The 22,431-nt window shown below is 39.0% G+C and overlaps 1 protein-coding gene across 1 annotated transcript in view; it reads left to right on the forward strand.

The window, feature by feature from the left end:
• LOC124776498 overlaps positions 1-5,388 on the forward strand; it is a 45,163-nt gene extending 39,775 nt beyond the window's left edge. Inside the window, exon 9 of the mRNA XM_047251516.1 lies at positions 4,953-5,388. Coding sequence (XP_047107472.1) covers positions 4,953-5,056 — 104 coding nt within the window. The 3' untranslated portion in view covers positions 5,057-5,388. The remainder of the gene's footprint in view (positions 1-4,952) is intronic.
• The last annotated feature ends 17,043 nt before the right edge of the window (positions 5,389-22,431 follow it).

Genomic DNA, 22,431 nt, shown 5'->3' on the forward strand with positions numbered 1-22,431 from the left:
CTTGGGTACCAGAAGAAATATTGAATTTAATTGATGAAAGGAGAAAATATAAAAATGCGGTAAATGAAGCAGGCAAAAAGGAATACAAACGTCTCAAAAATGATATCGACAGGAAGTGCAAAATGGCTAAGCAGGGATGGCTAGAGGACAAATGTAAGGATGTAGAGGCTTATCTCACTAGGGGTAAGATAGATACCACCTACAGGAAAATTAAAGAGAACTTTGGAGAAAAGAGAGCCACTTGTATGAATATCAAGAGCTCAGATGGAAACCCAGTTCTAAGCAAAGACGGGAAAGCAGAAAGGTGGAAGGAGTATATAGAGGGTCTATACAAGGGTGATGTACTCGAGGACAATGTTATGGAAATGGAAGAGGATGTAGATGAAGATGAAATGGGAGATATGATACTGCGTGAAGAGTTTGACAAAGCACTGAAAGACCTGAGTCGAAACAAGCCCCCGGAGTAGACAACATTCCATTGGAACTACTGACAGCCTTGGGAGAGCCAGTCCTCACAAAACTCTACCATCTGGTGAGAAAGATGTATGAGACAGGCGAAATACCCTCAGACTTCAAGAAGAATATAATAATTCCAATCTCAAAGAAAGCAGGTGTAGACAGATGTGAAAATTACCGAACTATCAGTTTAATAAGTCACAGCTGCAAAATACTAACGCGAATTCTTTACAGACAAGTGGAAAAACTGATAGAAGCCGACCTCGGGGAAGATCTGTTTGGATTCCGTAGAAATGTTGGAACACGTGAGGCAATACTGACCTTAAGCCTCATCTTAGAAGAAAGATTAAGGAAAAGCAAACCTTCGTTTCTAGCATTTGTAGACTTAGAGAAAGCTTTTGACAATGTTGATTGGAATACTCTCTTTTAAAATTCTGAAGGTGTCAGGGGTAAAATACAGAGAGCGAAAGCCTATTTACAAATTGTACAGAAAGCAGGTGGCAGTTATAAGAGTCGAGGGGTATAAAAGGGAAGTAGTGGTTGGGAAGGGAGTGAGACAGGGTTGTAGCCTATCCCCAATGTTGTTCAATCTGTATATTGAGCAAGAAATAAAATTAACAAAAGAAAAGTTCGGAGTAGGAATTAAAATCCATGGCGAAGAAATAAAAACTTTGAGGTTCGCTGATGACATTGTAATTCTGTCAGAGACAGCAAAGAAATTGGAAGAGCAGTTGAATGGAATGGACAGTATTTTGAAAGGAGGGTATAAGGTGAACATCAACAAAAGCAAAACGAGGATAATGGAATGTAGTCGAATTAAGTTGGGTGATGCTGAGGGAATTAGATTAGGAAATGAGTAGTAAAGGAGTTTTGCTATTTGGGGAGCAAAATAACTGATGATGGTCGAAGTAGAGAGGATATAAAATGTAGACTGGCAATGGCAAGGAAATCGTTTCTGAAGAAGAAAAATTTGTTAACATTGAGTATAGATTTAAATGTCACGAAGTCATTTCTGAAAGTATTTGTATGGAGTGTAGCCATGTACGGAAGTGAAGAGTGGACAATAAATAGCTTAGACAAGAAGAGAATAGAAGCTTTTGAAATGTGGTGCTACAGAAAAATGCTGAAGATTAGATGGTTCAAATGGCTCTGAGCACTATGGGACTTAACATCTGTGGTCATCAGTCCCCTAGAACTTAGAACTACTTAAACCTAACTAACCTAAGGACATCACACACATCCATGCCCAAGAGATTAGATGGGTAGATCACATAACTAATGAAGAAGTATTGAATAGGATTGGGGAGAACAGAGGTTTGTGGCACAACTTGACTAGAAGAAGGGATTTTGTTGGTAGGACATGTTCTGAGACATCGAGGGATCACCAATTTAGTATTGAAGGGCAGCGTGGAGGGTAAAAATCGTAGAGTGAGACCAAGAGATGAATACACTAAGCAGATTCAGAAGGATGTAGGCTGCAGTAGCTACTGGGAGATGAAGAAGCTTGCACAGGATAGAGTTGCTTGGAGGGCTGCATCAAACCAGTCTCAGGACTGAAGACCACAACAACAACAACATTTTAGCTCCAATGATACATCAGCTTGTTAATATGTATGTGTTACCTGCTTCTAGAACAACTTAATTCACAGGAATATATTAACCAGATTTGAGTGCTGAAAAGAAAAATTAGTCTATTCAGTACACAAATAAATGCACATGCACAAGTATAATGCTTTTTTAACTTTGGTGTACCACCTGAGATGTTTTCACACACTCCCAAGTTTGGAGCTACTGTCTGGAAGTATGTATCCCAGTTATATACCTCTGCTTTGGTTCAGCTAATGAAAATTCTACAGACAGCTTTCACACAAGAAGAATCAATGGATAACTCAGTCAACTAAAATGCTTAAGAGTGGTTTCAGCTGAAAAAATGAATAAATACATGGTTCAACTGACAAAAATACAACTAGTTTCACTTGGAAAGAAAGAATGATTAACTCACTCACCATGCAAAACTTGGTCTACTGTTTTCATTCGGTTGCTCAGATCGGCTGGTAGCACTGAAATGAATAATTCAACCAACTGATTCAACTGTCTTCATTCGGTTATTCCTATCATTAACAAATAATTTGCTGTGATTTATATACTTTTTAAAAACCCTTCTTACTCTTTATGATACTACAATATTCTTCTAATGTGTAGGAAAGGTTTTGGATAAGAAATTCCTTAAGCTTAAATGTTACTGTGGGAAGAGTAATAATTATGCTGGGCATTGCACTGACTAATTTTAATCCTGCATATAGCAGAGCCTTTTCATAGCATGCTATTCTGTGGTTCTGATGTAAAATTTTTCTTTACTTCTATCCTTTTGTGTCCCTATTTACAGTTTAGAATGGAATTTTATTTTCTGGTGCAAAAATATTTGACAGTTTGCCCATAGACTTCAGGCAGGAAATTAAAAATCTACAGATATTCTAAATTGAAGTACAAAAAGTTCTTTCCAGTGTATAGACAGCTTATAACATTATCTGAAATCAGTACAGTTACACAAATTGTCAATATGAAACTGTAGATTAAAAACAGGAGCTAAGTGGTGCAAGATGGGGAATAGTAGCTTTTTTCCAAATTAGTTGCATCTCTGCACCAATACATATAAATAAAACAGAGTTTTCTTGAGAAAAATCTTATAATTAAAAATGCAAGGTTAGCACTTCACAACAGTAGCCTACAGTGGCTATTTGCGCCTGTCAATGAATACTTTAACTTGTTCCCCATTCCTGCATACTCTTTCTTGCTGGTATTTACAGAACATAATGTGTGAATGACTGAATGAATAAGGAGCACACGTAAGTGTCTGCAGTACCTATTCAGTTTAGCCTCCCATTTCTGGACCAACTGTCAGACAGAGTAGATGATGGGAGAAACCATTGCACTCATCTGTAACTAGTCAACTAAGTGAACACACATTTTTTGGCCAGCTCTATTGTACTGGTTCTGAAGCGTTAGTAGTTTGTCAAGTGCAGTTGCTGTTGATGAGAGGAGGAAGAGTGTAGGGAGGAGAGGGAGAGGCGGAGAGAGAAAGAAGGATGATGGCTGGGGGGGGGGGGGGGGGGAAGAGGAGGTTGAGGTGACAGGGAGACAGGACAGGACTGAAGCACTAGTGAGCTCACCTTGTTGCAGGCAGATGTGTAATGAACTTTTGCTTTCACCAAAATCACCAATTTCCTCCAGGTTTCTTCTTTTTCTGTATATTCTTCTTCTTTTATTTTAACTTGTTAGTTTTCACTGGACATCACACCCAGAGCAGATGTTTCCTACCTCAGCTTCTGAGTTATGTAACTGTGTTTGCAGTTTTTCAGCTGTGTATCCTGAAATGTTATCACTTACCCTTCTTCTTACATTTGAGCATCTTCCACCCTCTCTTCTGCGCTTGATTAACAACACAAATTATATCTCAATCTATTGCTACTATTTTTATCCAAATATGTTACATGTCTTATCTTCCTGTTACTCACTCGTCGCCACTGTGAACCAGCCACCAATATTTACTCCCTCATCACATCTTGGAATGAAAGACTGTCAGTGTTCTGCAAGGATCAGTACTGGTCTCACTATTGTTTTTAATTGACATACATTATCTGCCAATGACTTTGAAAGACAGTTGTTGCAGTTGATACAGCCATACTAAACAAGGTTCCAGTCTCAACCTTACCAGATGCAGCTCAAATGACTGTTGCACAAGCCTGTGACTGGTTCACGGCAAACAGTTGTCTCAGTCTCAACAAGACTCATATGTGATTTTAGAGAAACAAAAATAACCTGCTAGCACCAGGAAAAAAATATATAAATGATCAAGTGCTAGATGAAACGCTGTGTTAAATTCCATTGAATTCAACTGGATGCAATTTAAAATTGAGTCAACATGTAAAAACAGTAATCAGGCAACTTAGTTTAGGATGTTTTGCCCTTGAGAGTATTTCTCTTTGTATTGACTTGAGCACAACGTAAGTGTTAGAAATAACTAATCCAAAGTCAAGTAGATAGTAAGCCAACAACAATATTGGTTATGGAGTAGCTATTTAATATAAATGAAAAAGCAGCACCATTTGTCTTCTAAATGGGGGCTGCCTATTAATTTTGCTTTATTAAATTTAGTTTGCGTAGGCACAAATAGTATATAGCAATTTAACATGTTAGTTAATATACATTCAGTTCTTAATGGCTACTTCACCTCACTAATGTACTGTAAAACGACTCAGTTCACATAATTGAAGGTGCTCCTTCATTATGCAGTACATATGATGAATGAATTAATAATCTTCATTCAGACTTCATTTTTTCTAATTGTTAATCCACGACAGTTATCAGTGTGTGGAAGTAAAATTTCTTTGTCTTCAGAAAATTGTTAATCCACGACAGTTATCAGTGTGCGGAAGTAAAGTTTCTTTGTCTTCAGAAATGGTTATTATTTAATCAAAATAAACTTTTATTTTCAGGCAAATCAGTTGTAGCTGACTTGGATGGTGATGGGAAGAAAGAAATTGTTGCAGCTGCCTACAGTGCTGGCAGAGTATATGTTTATACTTATGGAGATGTGTAATAATGTCCACTATTTCATACTGACAATGTGTAATGCTACACTGTAAAATAAGTAATGCAACCATGTAAAGTAATACACACTAGTCAGTATTCAATGTACAATTACCAATATAGTATATTTATTAAAATTTGATCCAATACCTTTTTGTGTTAAGTTGTGATTTGGATTATTTTGTCAAATCTTTTGTGCATTTTGTGTTTTCTTAAAAATGAATTCTACATTTCTGCAAGTTCATCAGAGGCAGCAATCAGCTGTTAAAATACTGTTGCTATATTGCATGTATCATAAAAGTTGATATTTCAAAAGCCATTAAAAACTTATTAAAACTTGGACCATGATTTCTTTTATTTATAAATACCACTTACGTGCAATTTCTTTAGTTTCAGTTCAGTTTTTTAGTCCACATGTGAAAGGCATCCATTATCAGTTATAACATAAGAATCCCATTCTCACTGAGTAAGTATAGGGGATGAAATGATCTATCTGAGATATAATATCCCAGGGAGCCACTCCACTTCAAATGACCCTCTACTCTAATTATGTAAGATGGCCGCCGAGTAAGTGACGCCAGAAACCATTTCCAGAAAGTTAAGTGATTTAGACAGGAATATAATTTAGTTTAACGCCGACAACAAATTAAATACGTGCATTAGTGTATCGTTTAGTCTTGCCATTAAAGGTTTGACTTTTCTTTGCGTATTTTTTCAGAAAACACGAAAAGATCGTAACTTCGCGAAGTCGCGCTTAGGCTTAAATTTTGTAAACGTGTTTGTTTCTTGTTTCACGGTAATTTAACTAGTTTCTCGGTAACAAATAAGTAAACTACCGTAAATAATGTATAACTTCATTGTTTTAATACAGATTTCAGAAAAACAGTGTAACTTTATATCAGAAACTTGCCTATATACATTTGTTTATAGGCCTAATTCTCGTAACGTTTTTGGAGAATCAAAGTTAAAGTATCTCGTTTAATTGTCCTTTTTTTTCATTCCATCGAGTGAAATATATAATAAATAGCGTATACCTTCATTGTTTTAATACAGATCTCAGAAAAACAGCGGAATTTTAAATCAGAAACTTGCTTATATACATTTGTGAATAGGCTTAATTCTTGTAACGTCTTTTTTGATTTTCGGTAATTTAATTGATTTATTGTAGCTAAAGTATTATTTTTGCCATGAGTGAGAAGTGCCTGACTTGCCATAGAATTGTTAGTTCCGGGGTTTGGTGTGATGGATGTAGTAATTTTTTTCACTGGGGGGACTGCAGTGGTGTGGGTGTTGGGAAAGTGGATCAGGCTCATCAGTGGTTATGTAGGATTTGCAGCAGAGATAGGAAGATAGTGGAACAGGAGGGGAAAATTGCTGCCCTTCAGGCTGAGCTAGATCAGGCTAGGGAAGATCTGGACAGGTTAAGGAGGGAGAAGGGTAAAGAGAGGTGGGAAGTGGCAACAGGTAGCAGAAGGAACAGGCCTAGAACTAAGTCTGACAGTTTTGTGGTGAATGTCAAAAATAAGTTTGACCTGTTGCTTCAGTTAGAAACTGATGAGCCTCAAGCAGAGGTAGGTGTAGACAGGACACAACAAACTTTCAATAGGAAATTGAAACAGAAAGTAGGAAAGTCATCGAAATGGAAGAAAGTTTTGTTGTTAGGCGGTTTTCATGCCAGAGGTGTAGGCCAACTTCTGCAGGAGGAATTAGGACCCGAATACCAGGTCACAAATTTTTTCAAACCAAGTGCTAGTCTGGATCAGGTGACAGAGGAGTTAGGTTCACTCTGTAAAGGATTTACCAGGGAAGAGGGAAGACACTGTGGTTATTGTGGGAGGGCCAGGGAACAGCATCGACAGAGATCCTGGGTACAGTATAGAGTGTGACCTGGTAAAGATTGTGTCGGCATCGAGACACACCAATGTTGAATTTGTATCTGTCCTGAGACGCCATGACCGGTCTCATTTGAACTCTTCTGTTGGGAGAGTTAATTTGGAGTTGGAACAGCTGCTTGGGTCGGGTGCGGGGGCTCATATTGGTGTGGTTCCTGTTGATTATCTCAGTAGGTGGGACTATACCAGGCACGGCCTACATCTCAACAGGAAAGGGAAGGGGAAACTGGCTGTTGTAATAGCAGGAAATTTAAGGGGGGGGGGGAGACACTGCCATGAATGGTAAAATACCAGTGGTTACAGGTGTTGGAGCAGCACCTTTTTTAGGATAGGTAAGACAGAAAGATGTCAAGTTCTACGAGAGGTCAGGATTGAAACAAATCTTCAGTTTAGGAAAGAAATTAAACAGCACAATTCTAGCACATTGGATCACAAATCACAGCTATCAATTATAAATTTTCACCAATCACCAGAAATTTTATCTCCACCAAGTTGTATCTCAGTCCTAGGTAATTGCATTGATGAATTAAAGTCACCCATCCCAGTTGACATAATCTGCCTCCCTGAACACCATGTGACCACTGGTATAGGAACTAGGCCTAAGCACAATGAGAAGCTCAGACAGGAGAGTACTGCAAATGTTAGAATAAGGAAAGGTTCTCATAAAAGTATAATTAAAAATAATGTAAGTCTATTTCATCAAAATATTGGGAGTTTAAAGAATAAAGTAGATGAGCTTCTGGTTTGTTTAGAAGATTTAGAAGCTGAGAATGAAATAGATATACTATGCCTGTCTGAGCATCACATTGTTACTGATATGGATGAGGTAAATGTAAGTGGTTATAAGCCCTCTGCACATGTAATGAGAGAAAATATGGAGAAAGGAGGAGTTGCCATATATGTCAAAAGTTATCATTGTGCAAAAAGTATAGAAACAAAAAAGTTTTGTGTAGAGAAACATATAGAAGCATGTGCCTGTGAGCTTAAATAAAATAAAGGCACATTTATAATTGTAACTGTATATATGTCCCCATCAGGAAATTTTTATCTATTTCTGAAAAATTTGGACTCCTTGTTGTGCTATCTGTCAGACAAGGGGAAGCAAATTATTATTTGTGGGGACTTCGATGTAGATTCTCTGAAAGAGGGTAATAGGAAAAATGACCTTGAAGTATTACTCGGTTCTTTCAATTTGACACCCATTATTGATTTTCCTACTCAAGTGGTAAAGGATAGCAGCTCACTGATAGATAACATCTTTACAGACCAAGATAAGTTTAACCAGATAAATGCTCAGCCTGTTGAGAATGGTCTTTCTGATCATGGTGCACAGCTAGTTACAATATATGACATAGCTCCATTCAGCAATACTAAACAGTCCTCCAAAGTAGTACGTTCAGTCAACGATTTAACAACTGCAAATTTCAGGGAAAGCCTACAGCAGTTAGACTGGGATGAGGTGTACCGTGAACCTGATGCCAATTTAAAATATAATTTATTTCATGACATTTTTGTAAATGCATTTGAAAACTGCTTCCCCAAGAAAATAGTTAAATATACTCGTAAGAAACCTTGTAACAAACCATGGCTTACTAAGGGTATAAAAATATCTTGTAACCGGAAAAGGGAAATGTATAATTGGCATCACAATAAACATTTAGACGAATACTGTCTTCTTCATTTTCTTTTTATAGAAAATACCATAATTCTTGGAACCTTGTCGATATCTAAGAATTCTTTTTATGTTTTTGTAATCCTTTTCTTGGGGTCTTCTGTAAAGCAACTCTCATTATTTACTGTAAATCCAAGATCTCGTCTGGTTTTACATGACAAATAAAGAAGGCTTCCTATGGCTTCACAATATGCAAATTCAATGTGTTAGTTTTCTTGATTTTCGTCATTTATCTTTATGTTGTAGTTTATGCAGATTAACGCAGCTAAATGACAGGTAACAACTAGTTAAGGGACAAAATAAACTTATGCTTTATTCGCACAACACATATTAATACATTTGACTACCAAATTATATTACGTTGCCCCATCAACAAAAACAGAACATGTATATTCCATAGAGTCTAATGCACTCTGCACATCATATCTTGTGTGCCACTATGCATGCTGGAAAATGTTTGTTCACATATCCCCAACACTCTCCCTTGAACAAATACTTTTCAGATACTCAACACTATAGATCCCAGGTTAACCATAACGTTTCACCAGCTTCTGAAATTTGTCCTTACTGAGAGGTTTGGTTAGGAGATCAGATAACTTTTCTTCCGTCCATAGATAACTGAGGATTATGTTCCCCTGTTCCACATGATGTCTTATAAAGTGATGCCTTATGTCAATATGTTTGGATCTTACACTGGTGACATTCTTTTTTGCAAGTTTAATAGCTCCCATATTGTCACAAAATATCACAGTTGGCTTTAATGTTGGAGGAGATTCTATTTCACTCATCAGTGTACGGATCCAAAGAGCTTCTTGGATAGTGGAGCACAAGGCCATATATCTACATCTACATCCATACACCGCAAGCCACCTGATGGTGTGTGGCGGAGGGTACCCTGAGTACCTCTATTGGTTCTCCCTTCTATTCCAGTCTCGTATTATTCGTGCTCCCCTCCCCCCCCCCCCCCCCCCCATGAATCATGAACCTTGCCGTTGGTGGGGAGGCTTGCGTGCCTCAGCGATACAGATAGCTGTACCGTAGGTGCAACCACAATGGAGGGGTATCTGTTGAGAGGCCAGACAAACGTGTGGTTCCTGAAGAGGGGGAACAGCCTTTTCAGTAGTTGTAAGGGCAACAGTCTGGATGATTGACTGATCTGGACTTGTAACAATAACCAAAACGGCCTTGCTGTGCTGGTACTGCGAACGGCTGAAAGCAAGGGGAAACTACGGCCGTAATTTTTCCCGAGGGCATGCAGCTTTACTGTATGATTAAATGATGATGGCGTCCTCCTGGGTAAAATATTCTGGAGGTAAAATAGTCCCCCATTCGGATCTCCGGGCGGGGACTACTCAAGAGGATGTTGTTATCAGGAGAAAGAAAACTGGCGTTCTATGGATCGGAGCGTGGAATGTCAGATCCCTCAATCGGGCAGGTAGGTTAGAAAATTTAAAAAGGAAAATGGATAGGTTAATCTTAGATATGGTGGGAATTAGTGAAGTTCGGTGGCAGGAGAAACAAGACTTCTGGTCAGGTGACTACAGGGTTATAAACATAAAATAAAATAGGGGTAATGCAGGAGTAGGTTTAATAATGAATAGGAAAATAGGAATGCGGGTAAGCTACTACAAAATGCATAGTGAACGCATTATTGCGGCCAAGATAGATACGAAGCCCACACCTACTACAGTAGTACAAGTTTATATGCCAACTAGCTCTGCAGATGATGAAGAAATTGAAGAAATGTATGATGAAATAAAAGAAATTATTCAGATAGTGAAGGGTGATGAAAATTTAATAGTCATGGGTGACTGGAATTCGAGAGTAGGAAAAGGGAGAGAAGGAAACGTAGTAGGTGAATATGGATTGGGGCTAAGAAATGCAAGAGGAAGCCACCTGGTAGAATTTTGCACAGAGCACAACTTAATCATAGATAACACTTCGTTCAAGAATCATAAAAGAAGGCTGTATACATGGAAGAAGCCTGGAGATACTGACAGGTTTCAGATAGATTATATAATGGTAAGACAGAGATTTAGGAACCAGGTTTTAAATTGTAAGACATTCCCAGAGGCAGATGTGGACTCTGGCCACAATCTATTGGTTATGACCTGTAGATTAAAACTGAAGAAACTGCAAAAAGGTGGGAATTTAAGGAGATGGGACGTGTATAAACTGAAAGAACCAGAGGTTGTAGAGAGTTTCAGGGAGAGCATAAGGGAACAATTCACAGGAATGGGGGAAAGAAATACAGTAGAAGAAGAATGGGTAGCTTTGAGGGATGAAGTAGTGAAGGCAGCAGAGGATCAAGTAGGTAAAAAGACGAGGGCTAGTAGAAATCCTTGGGTAAAAGAAGAAATACTGAATTTAATTGATGAAAGGAGAAAATATGAAAATGCAATAAATGAAGCAGGCAAAAAGCAATACAAACGTCTCAAAAATGAGATCGACAGAAAGTGCAAAATGGCTAAGCAGGGATGGCTAGAGGACAAATGTAAGGATGTAGAGGCTTATCTCACTAGGGGTAAGATAGATACTGCCTACAGGACAATTAAAGAGACCTTTGAAGATAAGAGAACCATTTGTAGGAACATCAAGAGCTCAGATTGAAACCGAGTTCTAAGCAAAGAAGGGAAAGCAGAAAGGTGGAAGGAGTATATGGAGGGTCTATACAAGGGCGATGTACTTGAGGACAATATTATGGAAACTGAAGAGGATGTAGATGAAGATGACATGGGAAATACGATACTGCGTGAAGAGTTTGACAGAGCACTGAAAGACCTGAGTCGAAACAAGGCCCCTGGAGTAGACAACATTCCATTGGAACTACTTACGGTCTTGGAAGAACCAGTCGCGACAAAACTCTACCATCTGGTGAACAAGATGTATGAAATAGGCGAAATACCCTCAGACTTCAAGAATAATATAAAAATTCCAATCCCAAAGAAAGCAGGTGTTGACAGATGTGAAAATTACAGAACTATCACTTTAATAAGTCACAGCTGCAAAATACTAACGCGAATTCTTTACAGACGAATGGAAAAACTAGTAGAAGCCGACCTCGGGGAAGATCTGTTTGGATTCCGTAGAAATGTTGGAACACGTGAGGCAATACTAACCTTACGACTTATCTTAGAAGAAAGATTAAGAAAAGACAAACCTACGTTTGTAGCATTTGTAGACTTAGAGAAAGCTTTTGACAACGTTAACTGGAATACTCTCTTTCAAATTCTGAAGTTGACAGGGGTAAAATACAGGGAGCGAAAGGCTATTTACAATTTGTACAGAAACCAGATGGCAGTTATAAGAGTCGAGGGGCATGAAAGGGAAGCAGTGGTTGGGAAAGGAGTGAGACAGGGTTGTAGTTTCTCCCCGCTGTTGTTCAATCTGTATATTGAGCAAGCAGTGAAGGAAACAAAAGAAAAATTCGGAGTAGGTATTAAAATCCATGGCGAAGAAATAAAAACTTTGAGGTTCGCCGATGACATCGTAATTCTGTCAGAGACAGCAAAGGACTTGGAAGAGCAGTCGAACGGAATGGACAGTGTTTTGAAAGGAGGATATAAGATAAACATCAACAAAAGCAAAACGAGGATAATGGAATGTAGTCGAATTAAGTCGGGTGATGCTCAGGGAATTAGATTAGGAAATGAGACACTTAAAGTAGTAAAGGAGTTTTGCTATTTGGGGAGCAAAATAACTGATGATGGTCGAAGTAGAGAGGATATAAAATGTAGACTGGCAATGGCAAGGAAAGCGTTTCTGAAGAAGAGAAATTTGTTAACATCGAGTATAGATCTAAGTGTCAGGAAGTTATTTCTGAAAGTATTTGTATGGAGTGTAGCCATGTATGGAAGTGCAAGATGGACGATAAATAGTTTGGACAAGAAGAGAATAAAAGCTTTCGAAATGTGGTGCTACAGAAGAATGCTGAAGATTAGATGGGTAGATCACATAACTAATGAGGAAGTATTGAATAGGATCAACACCCCCGGGATAACAAGGCCGCCCAGCAGTGTTAGTGACGTCACACTAAGCGGCCCATAGCCGACGCAGCAGTCCACGGACACCTCCGTACCGACGCGCCTGATGCTAACGAGCTTCTGTCCGTCATACAGAAAGGAGCGAACTATAATTCGAACCAAAGACCAAATTATATATATTCTTGTAAACAGCATAAAGGTTCATAACGAAATACCGATTACATATATGGGCAGGAATAAGTTTAATCGATTGAGGAACTTTGCCACTATTTTATAATTGTCAGAACACTATTTAGCTTTAAAAGTCGCATACAGGTGGTGACAAATGCCAACTGACAGCAGGACTTAACATTTTCAAGCTATTACACTGAAAGTAAATTATCTTAAACACCGTCATACATAGCAAAACCCTCACAACTTACATTAAGGTAACAAGAGTTCGCTTTATCTCATAAAACACATGACTATTGTGAATTTACTCGTATGTTCATGGCGACAGCTCTTTTCAAGAATTTTTACAAGTGTATCCCCAGTAATAAAGAATGGAAACAAAAGGTAGATATTAAATATTCTCCTTTTAACATAGACATCACTGAACACAAGATTCTGTCTTGCACTGTGATACTAAGGGATTGCTCTTTCCTTTAAGAGAAGCCTGACAATTTGAAGTTCACTCTGCTATTGAAGATACACTTCTTGAAACAATATTAAAAATGTTATGAAAGGTAAGGAAATGAAAAACAACCAAGTGCATTACATGTAAGAATGTGAGCAAAAGGCTGAGGCTCTCTTTACTTACCATTTTCGATCTCTCTACAGCTTTTCCACGTAGAAATCACCAACTGCAAGTCTCATTATTGCTGTCTGTAAAACATGGCGTCTGGTGTAGTAGGACTAATGAATCGCTCCATGAAAATTAATTGCGTAGTGTCTATAAAGTGTGTATTATGTAGTGAAATAGTACGTAAAGGAATAAAAATTTGTTCTACATTGCAAAAATGGTACCACACAGAATGTTTTGGTGTTACTAACTTTAATAATCCAAGTTGTGAGTGCGGGGTAACAACGTGTAACGGCCGACAGACGGCAGCCAAAATGTTTGCCGATGGACAAGACGAAAGTGTATTATGTTCTCTACAGCGTGATGTGGAAATGTGCGAACAGTATACAAATCTACTTAAGAAAATGATGAGAAGCCTTCTTAGCAACTCGGATAGTATTAACGACGATAACAGTGTACATGTTACACCTAATCCAGTGCATCGTAAACAGTGTGAAAACATGCTTCACTCAGCAATAAACGTACGTATCAGTGCACCTGAGGCAGGTGTGAATTCAGGTAAAACCACGTACGGGGAAGAATATGTTATGTCTAGTGCAGTGCGTCGTAAACATTGTAAAAATATGTTTCATACAGCTGTAAACACAGCGATAAATACGCAGAGTGAAATAACAACAGGTAGGCCTACTGGTACTGTAAACCACACAAAGGAACATGCGCAAATTAATACAGTGTTACATGCGCAAATTTCTGAATCAAATGTGTGTATATATTCTGACAGCCACGGACGTGGTCTTGCTGAAATCTTACGTGATAATTATCGTGTAAATGCAACCGCCATTGTAAAACCGAGGGCACCCATGTCTGAAATCACAACGAACATAAAAGTCGGAAATCGCCCCAGCTCAACTCAGTGTACAATTATAATAGGTGGAGCTAATGATGTCTACAGGAATGAACTAACAATTTGAAAGAAATTTTGAGCTTTGCTAGAACACCTGTAATTGTCGTTGGTATTCCCCACAGACACGATCTTATGACTACTTCTATTGTAAATAAAGAAATTATTAAGGCTAACAGACAGTTCAAGAAGATATGCAAAGCATTTCAGAACTCACATTTCATTAGTGTAGATTCACTGGAGAGAGAACATTATACCCAACATGGCCTGCATTTAAACAACAGGGGAAAGATTGTATTAGGATAAATAATCCGAGACTTCCTTTGTTCACTAGGCAGATGCAAGAAAAGTGAGCACATTATTCTTCCACCTCCAGTAACCCAGTCTACAGCATCGTGTGTAGGACAACAATCACCATCTTCAACAGAAGCAGATCAGCCTACACTGCTGGCAGCTTCAACAACAGTACCTACTAAGGAAAGTGAGCCCACTATTCTTCTGCCTCCAGTAGCCCAGTCTACAGCATCTTCTCCAGTAATACAATCACCATCTTCAGTAGAAGCTGATCAACTTACATCACTAACAGGTTCAACAACAGTACCAACTACCCGAGCAGAAGCAATGAAAACCACCCGCCCCTTAAGCAAAAGAAGAGTGTCACCACCAGGCCATCTCAAAGATTTTTTATTGGAGGCAAGCACCAATCAGCCAATGCGGTGAGCACTGCAACAGATGCCAAGCATAAAAAATTAGTAGTTTTGTATCAAAATGTACAGGGTATAATTAGTAAGATTCCAGAATTAGAAGTACTATTGCTTGATGAACTAAAGGATGTTTCAGTTTTATGTGTATGTGAACATTGGTTAAAAGAAAATCAAGCTTTTGCTACCAGAATAACAGGATATGAAATGATTAGTAGCTTCAGTAGAGAAACTTTTAAAGGGGGAGGAACATGCATTTATGTCAGACAAGGAATTGAATATAAAGAAGTCAAGTTTAGTAAGATAAAAAACATTGAAAAAATATTTGAATATTGCGTTTGCAAACTAACAGACCTTAAAATAATTATTGTGTGTGTATACCGTTCCCCATCAGGTAATTTTATTGAATGTTTGGACAGTGTTGAAAGTCTTTTTAGTGAATTAAGACATTCTATAGAAAGCATTATTGTACTTGGAGATTTCAATGTCAACTTCAAGATCAACTGTTTAAATGTTACAAAATTGACCAATGTCTTTTGTTCACATAATTTAGCACCAACTATCTTTGAATACACTAGACATGGAAAGAACTCTGAAACAATAATAGACCAAATATTTCTTGACTTACATAAACTAGACAATGTTGTAGAAGTGATTGACACTGGATTCTCTGATCATAAAGCACTAAAACTTAGTATAAATAACGTACTCTGTAAAAACTCTAGGCCAAGTGAGAAACACATCCACAGGAGATGTATTAATGAGGACAACATTAGGATTTTTAATTCCTTGTTAAAAAATACAAGTTGGGATCTAGATAAACATGATAGTATAGACATGAAGTTTGAGTCATTTCTAGCTGATTACAAACATAACTTTGAAATTGCTTTTCCCCTTAAGAAAATGAAAGTAAAAGGCAAAATTAACGCATGGTTAACACAGGGCATAAGAAAATCTGGAGAGCAACTCAGAATGTTAAGTAAATCAGCAAGGCAAAATCCTGCTTTGAAACAACGTGTTAAGTGTTATAGGAAATTATACAAGAAAGTAATCAGTGCAGCAAAAAAGTTAAATAATGATTCATATATCAGTAGAAATATTGGCAACAAAAAAATGAAATCAGTTTGGAAAGTGATCAATAGTAACTTAGGAAGAAGCAAAGTAAGAAACAACATTGTTATTAAAACTGAGGACAAAACTATAAATGATCCATTACAAATTGCCAATATATTCAACTGTCATTTTACAAGTGTAGTTCAAAACCTCATACAAACCCAAAGTAGTACAGACATCAGTCATAACATCACATTGAATTCTGAAACTATGTTTTTGTATCCCGTAACAGTACATGAGGTAGAGAATGCCATCAGCAAACTAAAAAATAAATTATCCTGTGGCACTGATGGCATTCCAGACAAAATCATTAAACACAGCAGATATATTTCTCCTCTTCTTGTAGATATAATTAATGCATCTTTCAGTACTGGCACTTTCCCTAGAAAGCTGAAACAGTCAATTATAAAACCATTATACAAAAATGGGGATCATTATGATGTTAAAAACTACAGGCCTTTATCAATGTTATCTTGTTTTTCAAAAATTATAGAAAGAGTAATGTAAGGAAGACTCTCTACTTTCCTAAAAAAAAAGTGGAATATTGGTCGATGAACAAAATGGCTTTCGAAAGAATAGATCAACTGAAACAGCTATATACAACTTTCTAAAACTTCTCCTAAATTCCATTGATAATAATGAAGTAAATTGTGGGGTCTTTTTAGATTTATCAAGGGCCTTTGACGTTATTGATCATAAACTACTGCTCGAAAAACTTAGTTGCTATGGACTCCGTGGTACTGCTCATGCATGGTTTAAGTCATATTTATCTGGCAGATCCCAGAAAGTAGAAATAGTTCACGATGGAAAGTCATACTTTTCTGGTTATAAGGAACTTAGTTATGGGGTGCCCCAAGGTTCGGTGTTGGGACCCCTGTTGTTCTTGATCTTTATAAATGACTTGCCAAACTATTTAACACAAGCTGATTGTGTACTTTTTGCTGATGATACAAGTCTCTTTATTAAAGCTCAGAATGAGACTGACTTTAACAGCAAAATTGAAACAACAGCAGTTGAAGCAAGTAAATGGTTCAGGGACAACAGTTTATTTGTGAATGAGGGGAAAACATTATGGATGAATTACAGACATGTTTCCAATAATATGAAGCCCAATATAACTGTGAAGCTAGGCCAACAGAATATACCACAAACGCCAAATACAAAATTCTTAGGAATTTGGTTAGATGAGCATCTAAAATGGGACAAGCATATAGATGTGCTCAATAAAAAGTTAAGTAAATGTTGCTATGTATTTAGAATGGTCAAAAATTGCTGCAGTGATCAAACAGTATTGTGTACATGTTATGCATTTATGCATAGTCTTTTGCGATATGGTGTCATATTTTGGGGCAATTCAAGTCAGGCAAAACGCTCCTTTATTATTCAAAAACGAGCGATAAGAATCATAAAAGGAGCTGCACCTAGAGATCCACGTAGGGAAATTTTCAAGGAATATAAAATCATGACTCTTCCATCCATTTACATCTATGAAAGTATATGCTTTCTGAAGTCTCACCCCCAGTTTTCTTCTTTAAACAGTGAGTTCCATGACTATACAACAAGACAGAGTAATGAATTTCACAGAGAAGTGCATAAGAAAGCCCAATACAACAAGAGTGCAATATACCACCCAAAAATTCTCTATAGTGCTCTTCCCTTAAAAATAAAAAGGATTCAGCAGCTGAGCAGTTTTAAAAGTGAACTCAAAAGAATGTTAATCAGTAATAGTTTTTACAGTATTAGTGAATATATGAATTCTTCAGAAAGATAGCGTGCCTTCACCTATCTTATAAGTTACTCATATACAAACTTGTGTCATGGGGTAGACTCTTTTATGTACACACAAAAATTAATTAATCTGTCAATATAGAGTGTTATAATCATTGTTTCTTGTTGCTGTCCATTATACACAGAATATATGTAACTTATTTGTGTCCTATATTATTACAAATTTATATCATGTAAGCTATAACTGTTTTGCCCATATATTTAATTCAGATTATTCACTGATAGTTTTTACATAATATGTTGTTATTCATATTTTTTCTGTATGTAACATATGACAAATCCCATATCATTGTACATGATAAAACGGGTGCTCAATAAACTAAACTAAACTAAACAAAGTGCTTTTCTGTTTAGAAAACCTGGCAATTTGATGTTCATTCTAGTACTGAAGATAAACACATTTCAGAGGAGTTCTAGAACCTATTCCTGCCCGTATATGTAATCGGTATTTCGTTATGAACCTTTATGCTGTTTACAAGAATATATATAATTTGGTCTTTGGTTCGAATTATAGTTTGCTCCTTTCTGTATGACGGACAGAAGATCGTTAGCATCAGGCGCGTCTGTACGGAGGTGTCCGTGGACTGCTGCGTCGGCTATGGGCCGCTTAGTGTGACGTCACTAACACTGCTGGACGGCCTTGTTATCCCGGGGGTGTCGATAGGATTGGGGAGAAGAGAAGTTTGTGGCACAATTTGACTAGAAGAAGGGATCGGATAGAGTAGCATGGAGAGCTGCATCAAACCAGTCTCAGGACTGAAGACAACAACCACAACAACATTGTTCGTGGAAAGAAGGGTTGTCGGTATGCTTCTGTGTGGGCTCTAATCTCTCTGATTTTATCCTCATGGTCTCTTCGCGAGATATACGTAGGAGGGAGCAATATACTGCTTGACTCTTCGGTGAAGGTATGTTCTCGAAACTTTAATAAAAGCCCGTACCGAGCTACTGAGCATCTCTCCTGCAGAGTCTTCCACTGGAGTTTATCTATCATCTCCGTAATGCTTTCGCGATTACTAAATAATCCTGTAACGAAGTGCAGTGCTCTCCGTTGGATCTTCTCTATCTCTTCTATCAACCCTATCTGGTACGGATCCCACACTGCTGAGCAGTATTCAAGCAGTGGGCGAACAAGTGTACTGTAACATACTTCCTTTTCTTTCGGATTGCATTTCCTTAGGATTCTTCCAATGACTCTCAGTCTGGCATCTGCTTTACCGACGATCAACTTTATATGATCATTCCATTTTAAATCACTCCTAATGCGTACTCCCAGACAATTTATGGAATTAACTGCTTCCAGTTGCTGACCTGCTATTTTGTAGCTACATGATAAGGGAACTATCTTTCTATGTATTCGCAGCACATTACACTTGTCTACATTGAGATTCAATTGCCATTCCCTGCACCATGCGTTAATTCGCTGCAGATCCTCCTGCATTTCAGTACAATTTTCCATTGTTACAACCTCTCGATACGCCACAGCATCATCTGCAAAAAGCCTCAGTGAACTTCCGATGTCATCCACAAGGTCATTTACGTATATTGTGAATAGCAACGGTCCTATAACATTCCCCTGCGGCACACCTGAAATCACTCTTACTTCGGAAGACTTCTCTCCATTGAGAATGACATGTTGCGTTCTGTTATCTAGGAACTATTCAATCCAATCACAGAATTGGCCTGATAGTCCATATGCTCTTACTTTGTTCAATAAACGACAGTGGGGAACTGTATCGAACGCCTTGCGGAAGTCAAGAAACACGACATCTACCTGGGAACCCGTGTCTATGGCCCTCTGAGTGTCGTGGACGAACAGCGCAAGCTGGGTTTCACACGACCGTCTTTTATGAAACCCATGGTGATTCCTACAGAGTAGATTTCTAGTCTCCAGAAAAGACAGTATACTCGAACATAATACATGTTCCAAAATTCTACAACTGATCGACGTTAGAGATATAGGTCTATAGTTCTGCACATCTGTTCGACGTCCCTTCTTGAAAACGGGGATGACCTGTGCTATTTTCCAATCCTTTGGAACGCTACGCTCTTCTAGAGACCTACAGTACACCGCTGCAAGAAGGGGGGCAAGTTCCTTCGCGTACTCTGTGTAAAATCGAACTGGTATCCCATCAGGTCCAGCGGCCTTTCCTCTTTTGAGCGATTTTAATTGTTTCTCTATCCCTCTGTTGTCTATTTCGATATCTACCATTTTGTCATCTGTGCGACAATCTAGAGAAGGAACTACAGTGCAGTCTTCCTCTGTGAAACAGCTTTGGAAAAAGACATTTAGTATTTCGGCCTTTAGTCTGTCATCCTCTGTTTCAGTACCATTTTGGTCACAGAGTGTCTGGACATTTTGTTTTGATCCACCTACCGCTTTGACATAAGACCAAAATTTCTTAGGATTTTCTGCCAAGTCAGTACATAGAACTTTACTTTCGAATTCATTGAACGCCACTCGCATAGCCCTCCTCACACTACATTTCGCTTCGCGTAATTTTTGTTTGTCTGCAAGCCTTTGGCTATGTTTATGTATGCTGTGAAGTTCCCTTTGCTTCCGCAGCAGTTTCTTAACTCGGTTGTTGTACCACGGTGGCTCTTTTCCATCTCTTACGATCTTGCTTGGCACATACTCATCTAACGCATATTGTACGATGGTTTTGAACTTTGTCCACTGATCCTCAACACTATCTGTACTTGAGACAAAACTTTTGTGTTGAGCCGTCAGGTACTCTTTAATCTGCCTTTTGTCACTTTTTTAATATTTCTATTTACGGCTGAAATCATCGATGAGTAACCGCTTTATGATCGCTGATTCCCTGTTCTGCGTTAACTGTTTCAAATAGTTCGGGTCTGTTTGTCACCAGAAGGTCTAATATGTTATCGCCACGAGTCGGTTCTCTATTTAACTGCTCAAGGTAGTTTTCAGATAAAGTACTTAAAAAATTTCACTGGATTCTTTGTCCCTGCCACCCGTTATGAACGTTTGAGTTCCCCAGTCTATATCCAGCAAATTAAAATCTCCACCCAGAACTATAACATGGTTGGGAAATCTACTCGAAATATTTTCCAAATTATCCTTCAGGTGCTCAGCCACAACAGCTGCTGAGCCAGGGGGCCTATAGACACATCCAGTTACCATGTCTGAGCCTGCTTTAACCATGACCTTCACCCAAATTATCTCACATTTCGGATCTCCGTCAATTTCCTTCGATACTATTGCACTTCTTATCGCTATAAACACACCTCCCCCTTCACTGTCCAGCCTGTCTCTGCGGTATACATTCCAGTCTGAGTTTAGGATTTCATTACTGTTTACGTCTGGTTTCAGCCAACTTTCTGTCCCTAGTACTATATGGGCATTGTGACCATTTATTAATGAAAGCAGTTCTGGGACCTTTCTATAGACGCTCCTGCAGTTTACTATTAGCACATTAATATTGTTATTCCCTGTTGCATTTTGTCTACTCCTACCTTGCCGTGTCTCAGGAGGCATCTTGTCGGGCCTAGGGAGGGAATTCTCTAACCTAAAAAAAACCCCATGTGCACTCCACACGTACTCCGCTACCCTTGCATCCGCTTCTGGCATGTAGTGCACGCCTGACCTATTCAGGGGGACCCTACATTTCTCCACCCAATAGCAGAGATCGAGAAATTTGCACCCCAGATCTCCGCAGAATCGTCTGAGCCTCTGGTTTAAGCCTTCCACTCGGCTCCAAACCAGAGGACCACGATCGGTTCTGGGAACGATACTACAAATAGTTAGCTCTGATTCCACCCCGCGAGCGAGGCTTTCCGCCTTCACCAATTCCGCCAACCGCCTGTACGAACTGAGGATGACCTCTGAACCCAGATGGCAGGAGGCACTGGTGCCAACATGAGCAACAATATGCAGTCGGGTGCTCCCAGTGCTCTCTATCGCCGCCGGCAGGGCCTCCTCCACATCTCGGATGAGATGCCCCGGCAAGCAGACAAAGTGAACACTGGCCTTCTTCCCCGACCTATCCGCTATTTCCCTAAGGGGCTCCATCACCCGCCTAACGTTGGAGCTCCCAATAACTAATAAACCCCTCCCCCCGTGTGCCTGCTCGGACCTTGCTGAAGGAGCGGCCACATGTCCACTTACAGGCAGAGCGGGCGATGCCACACGGCCAGCCTCCACATTGCCCCTCCGCCTCGTGTGCCGCGAACGTCGCTGAACCCGCCACTCCCCTTGGGGAGAAGAGGGTGGCCCAACCGCGCCCGGTACCCGCAAAGATGTCTCGATAGCAGGGACAGTGGGTGTAGCATGTAACACCTGGGGTGTACCATGCGACGCATCAGACTCCCCACTGCCGCTACATTCCGAGGCAGCAGCCTGAAGATGGCTGACCGCGGCCATCAACACGTTCAGCTGTTCGCGAACTGTTGCCAGCTCCTCCTGCGTCTGTATACAGCAGTCACACGTCCTATCCATCAATTTACTGTAGACAGTTAATCAACTTTTAACTAGACTGCTAATTCACTAAAGGCGGCTGATTGTTGACTGAACTGTGGTTGCTAGCCACTTCT

This window comes from Schistocerca piceifrons, chromosome 2, assembly GCF_021461385.2.
Source record: "Schistocerca piceifrons isolate TAMUIC-IGC-003096 chromosome 2, iqSchPice1.1, whole genome shotgun sequence".
NCBI classification, from domain to species: Eukaryota; Metazoa; Arthropoda; class Insecta; order Orthoptera; family Acrididae; genus Schistocerca; species Schistocerca piceifrons.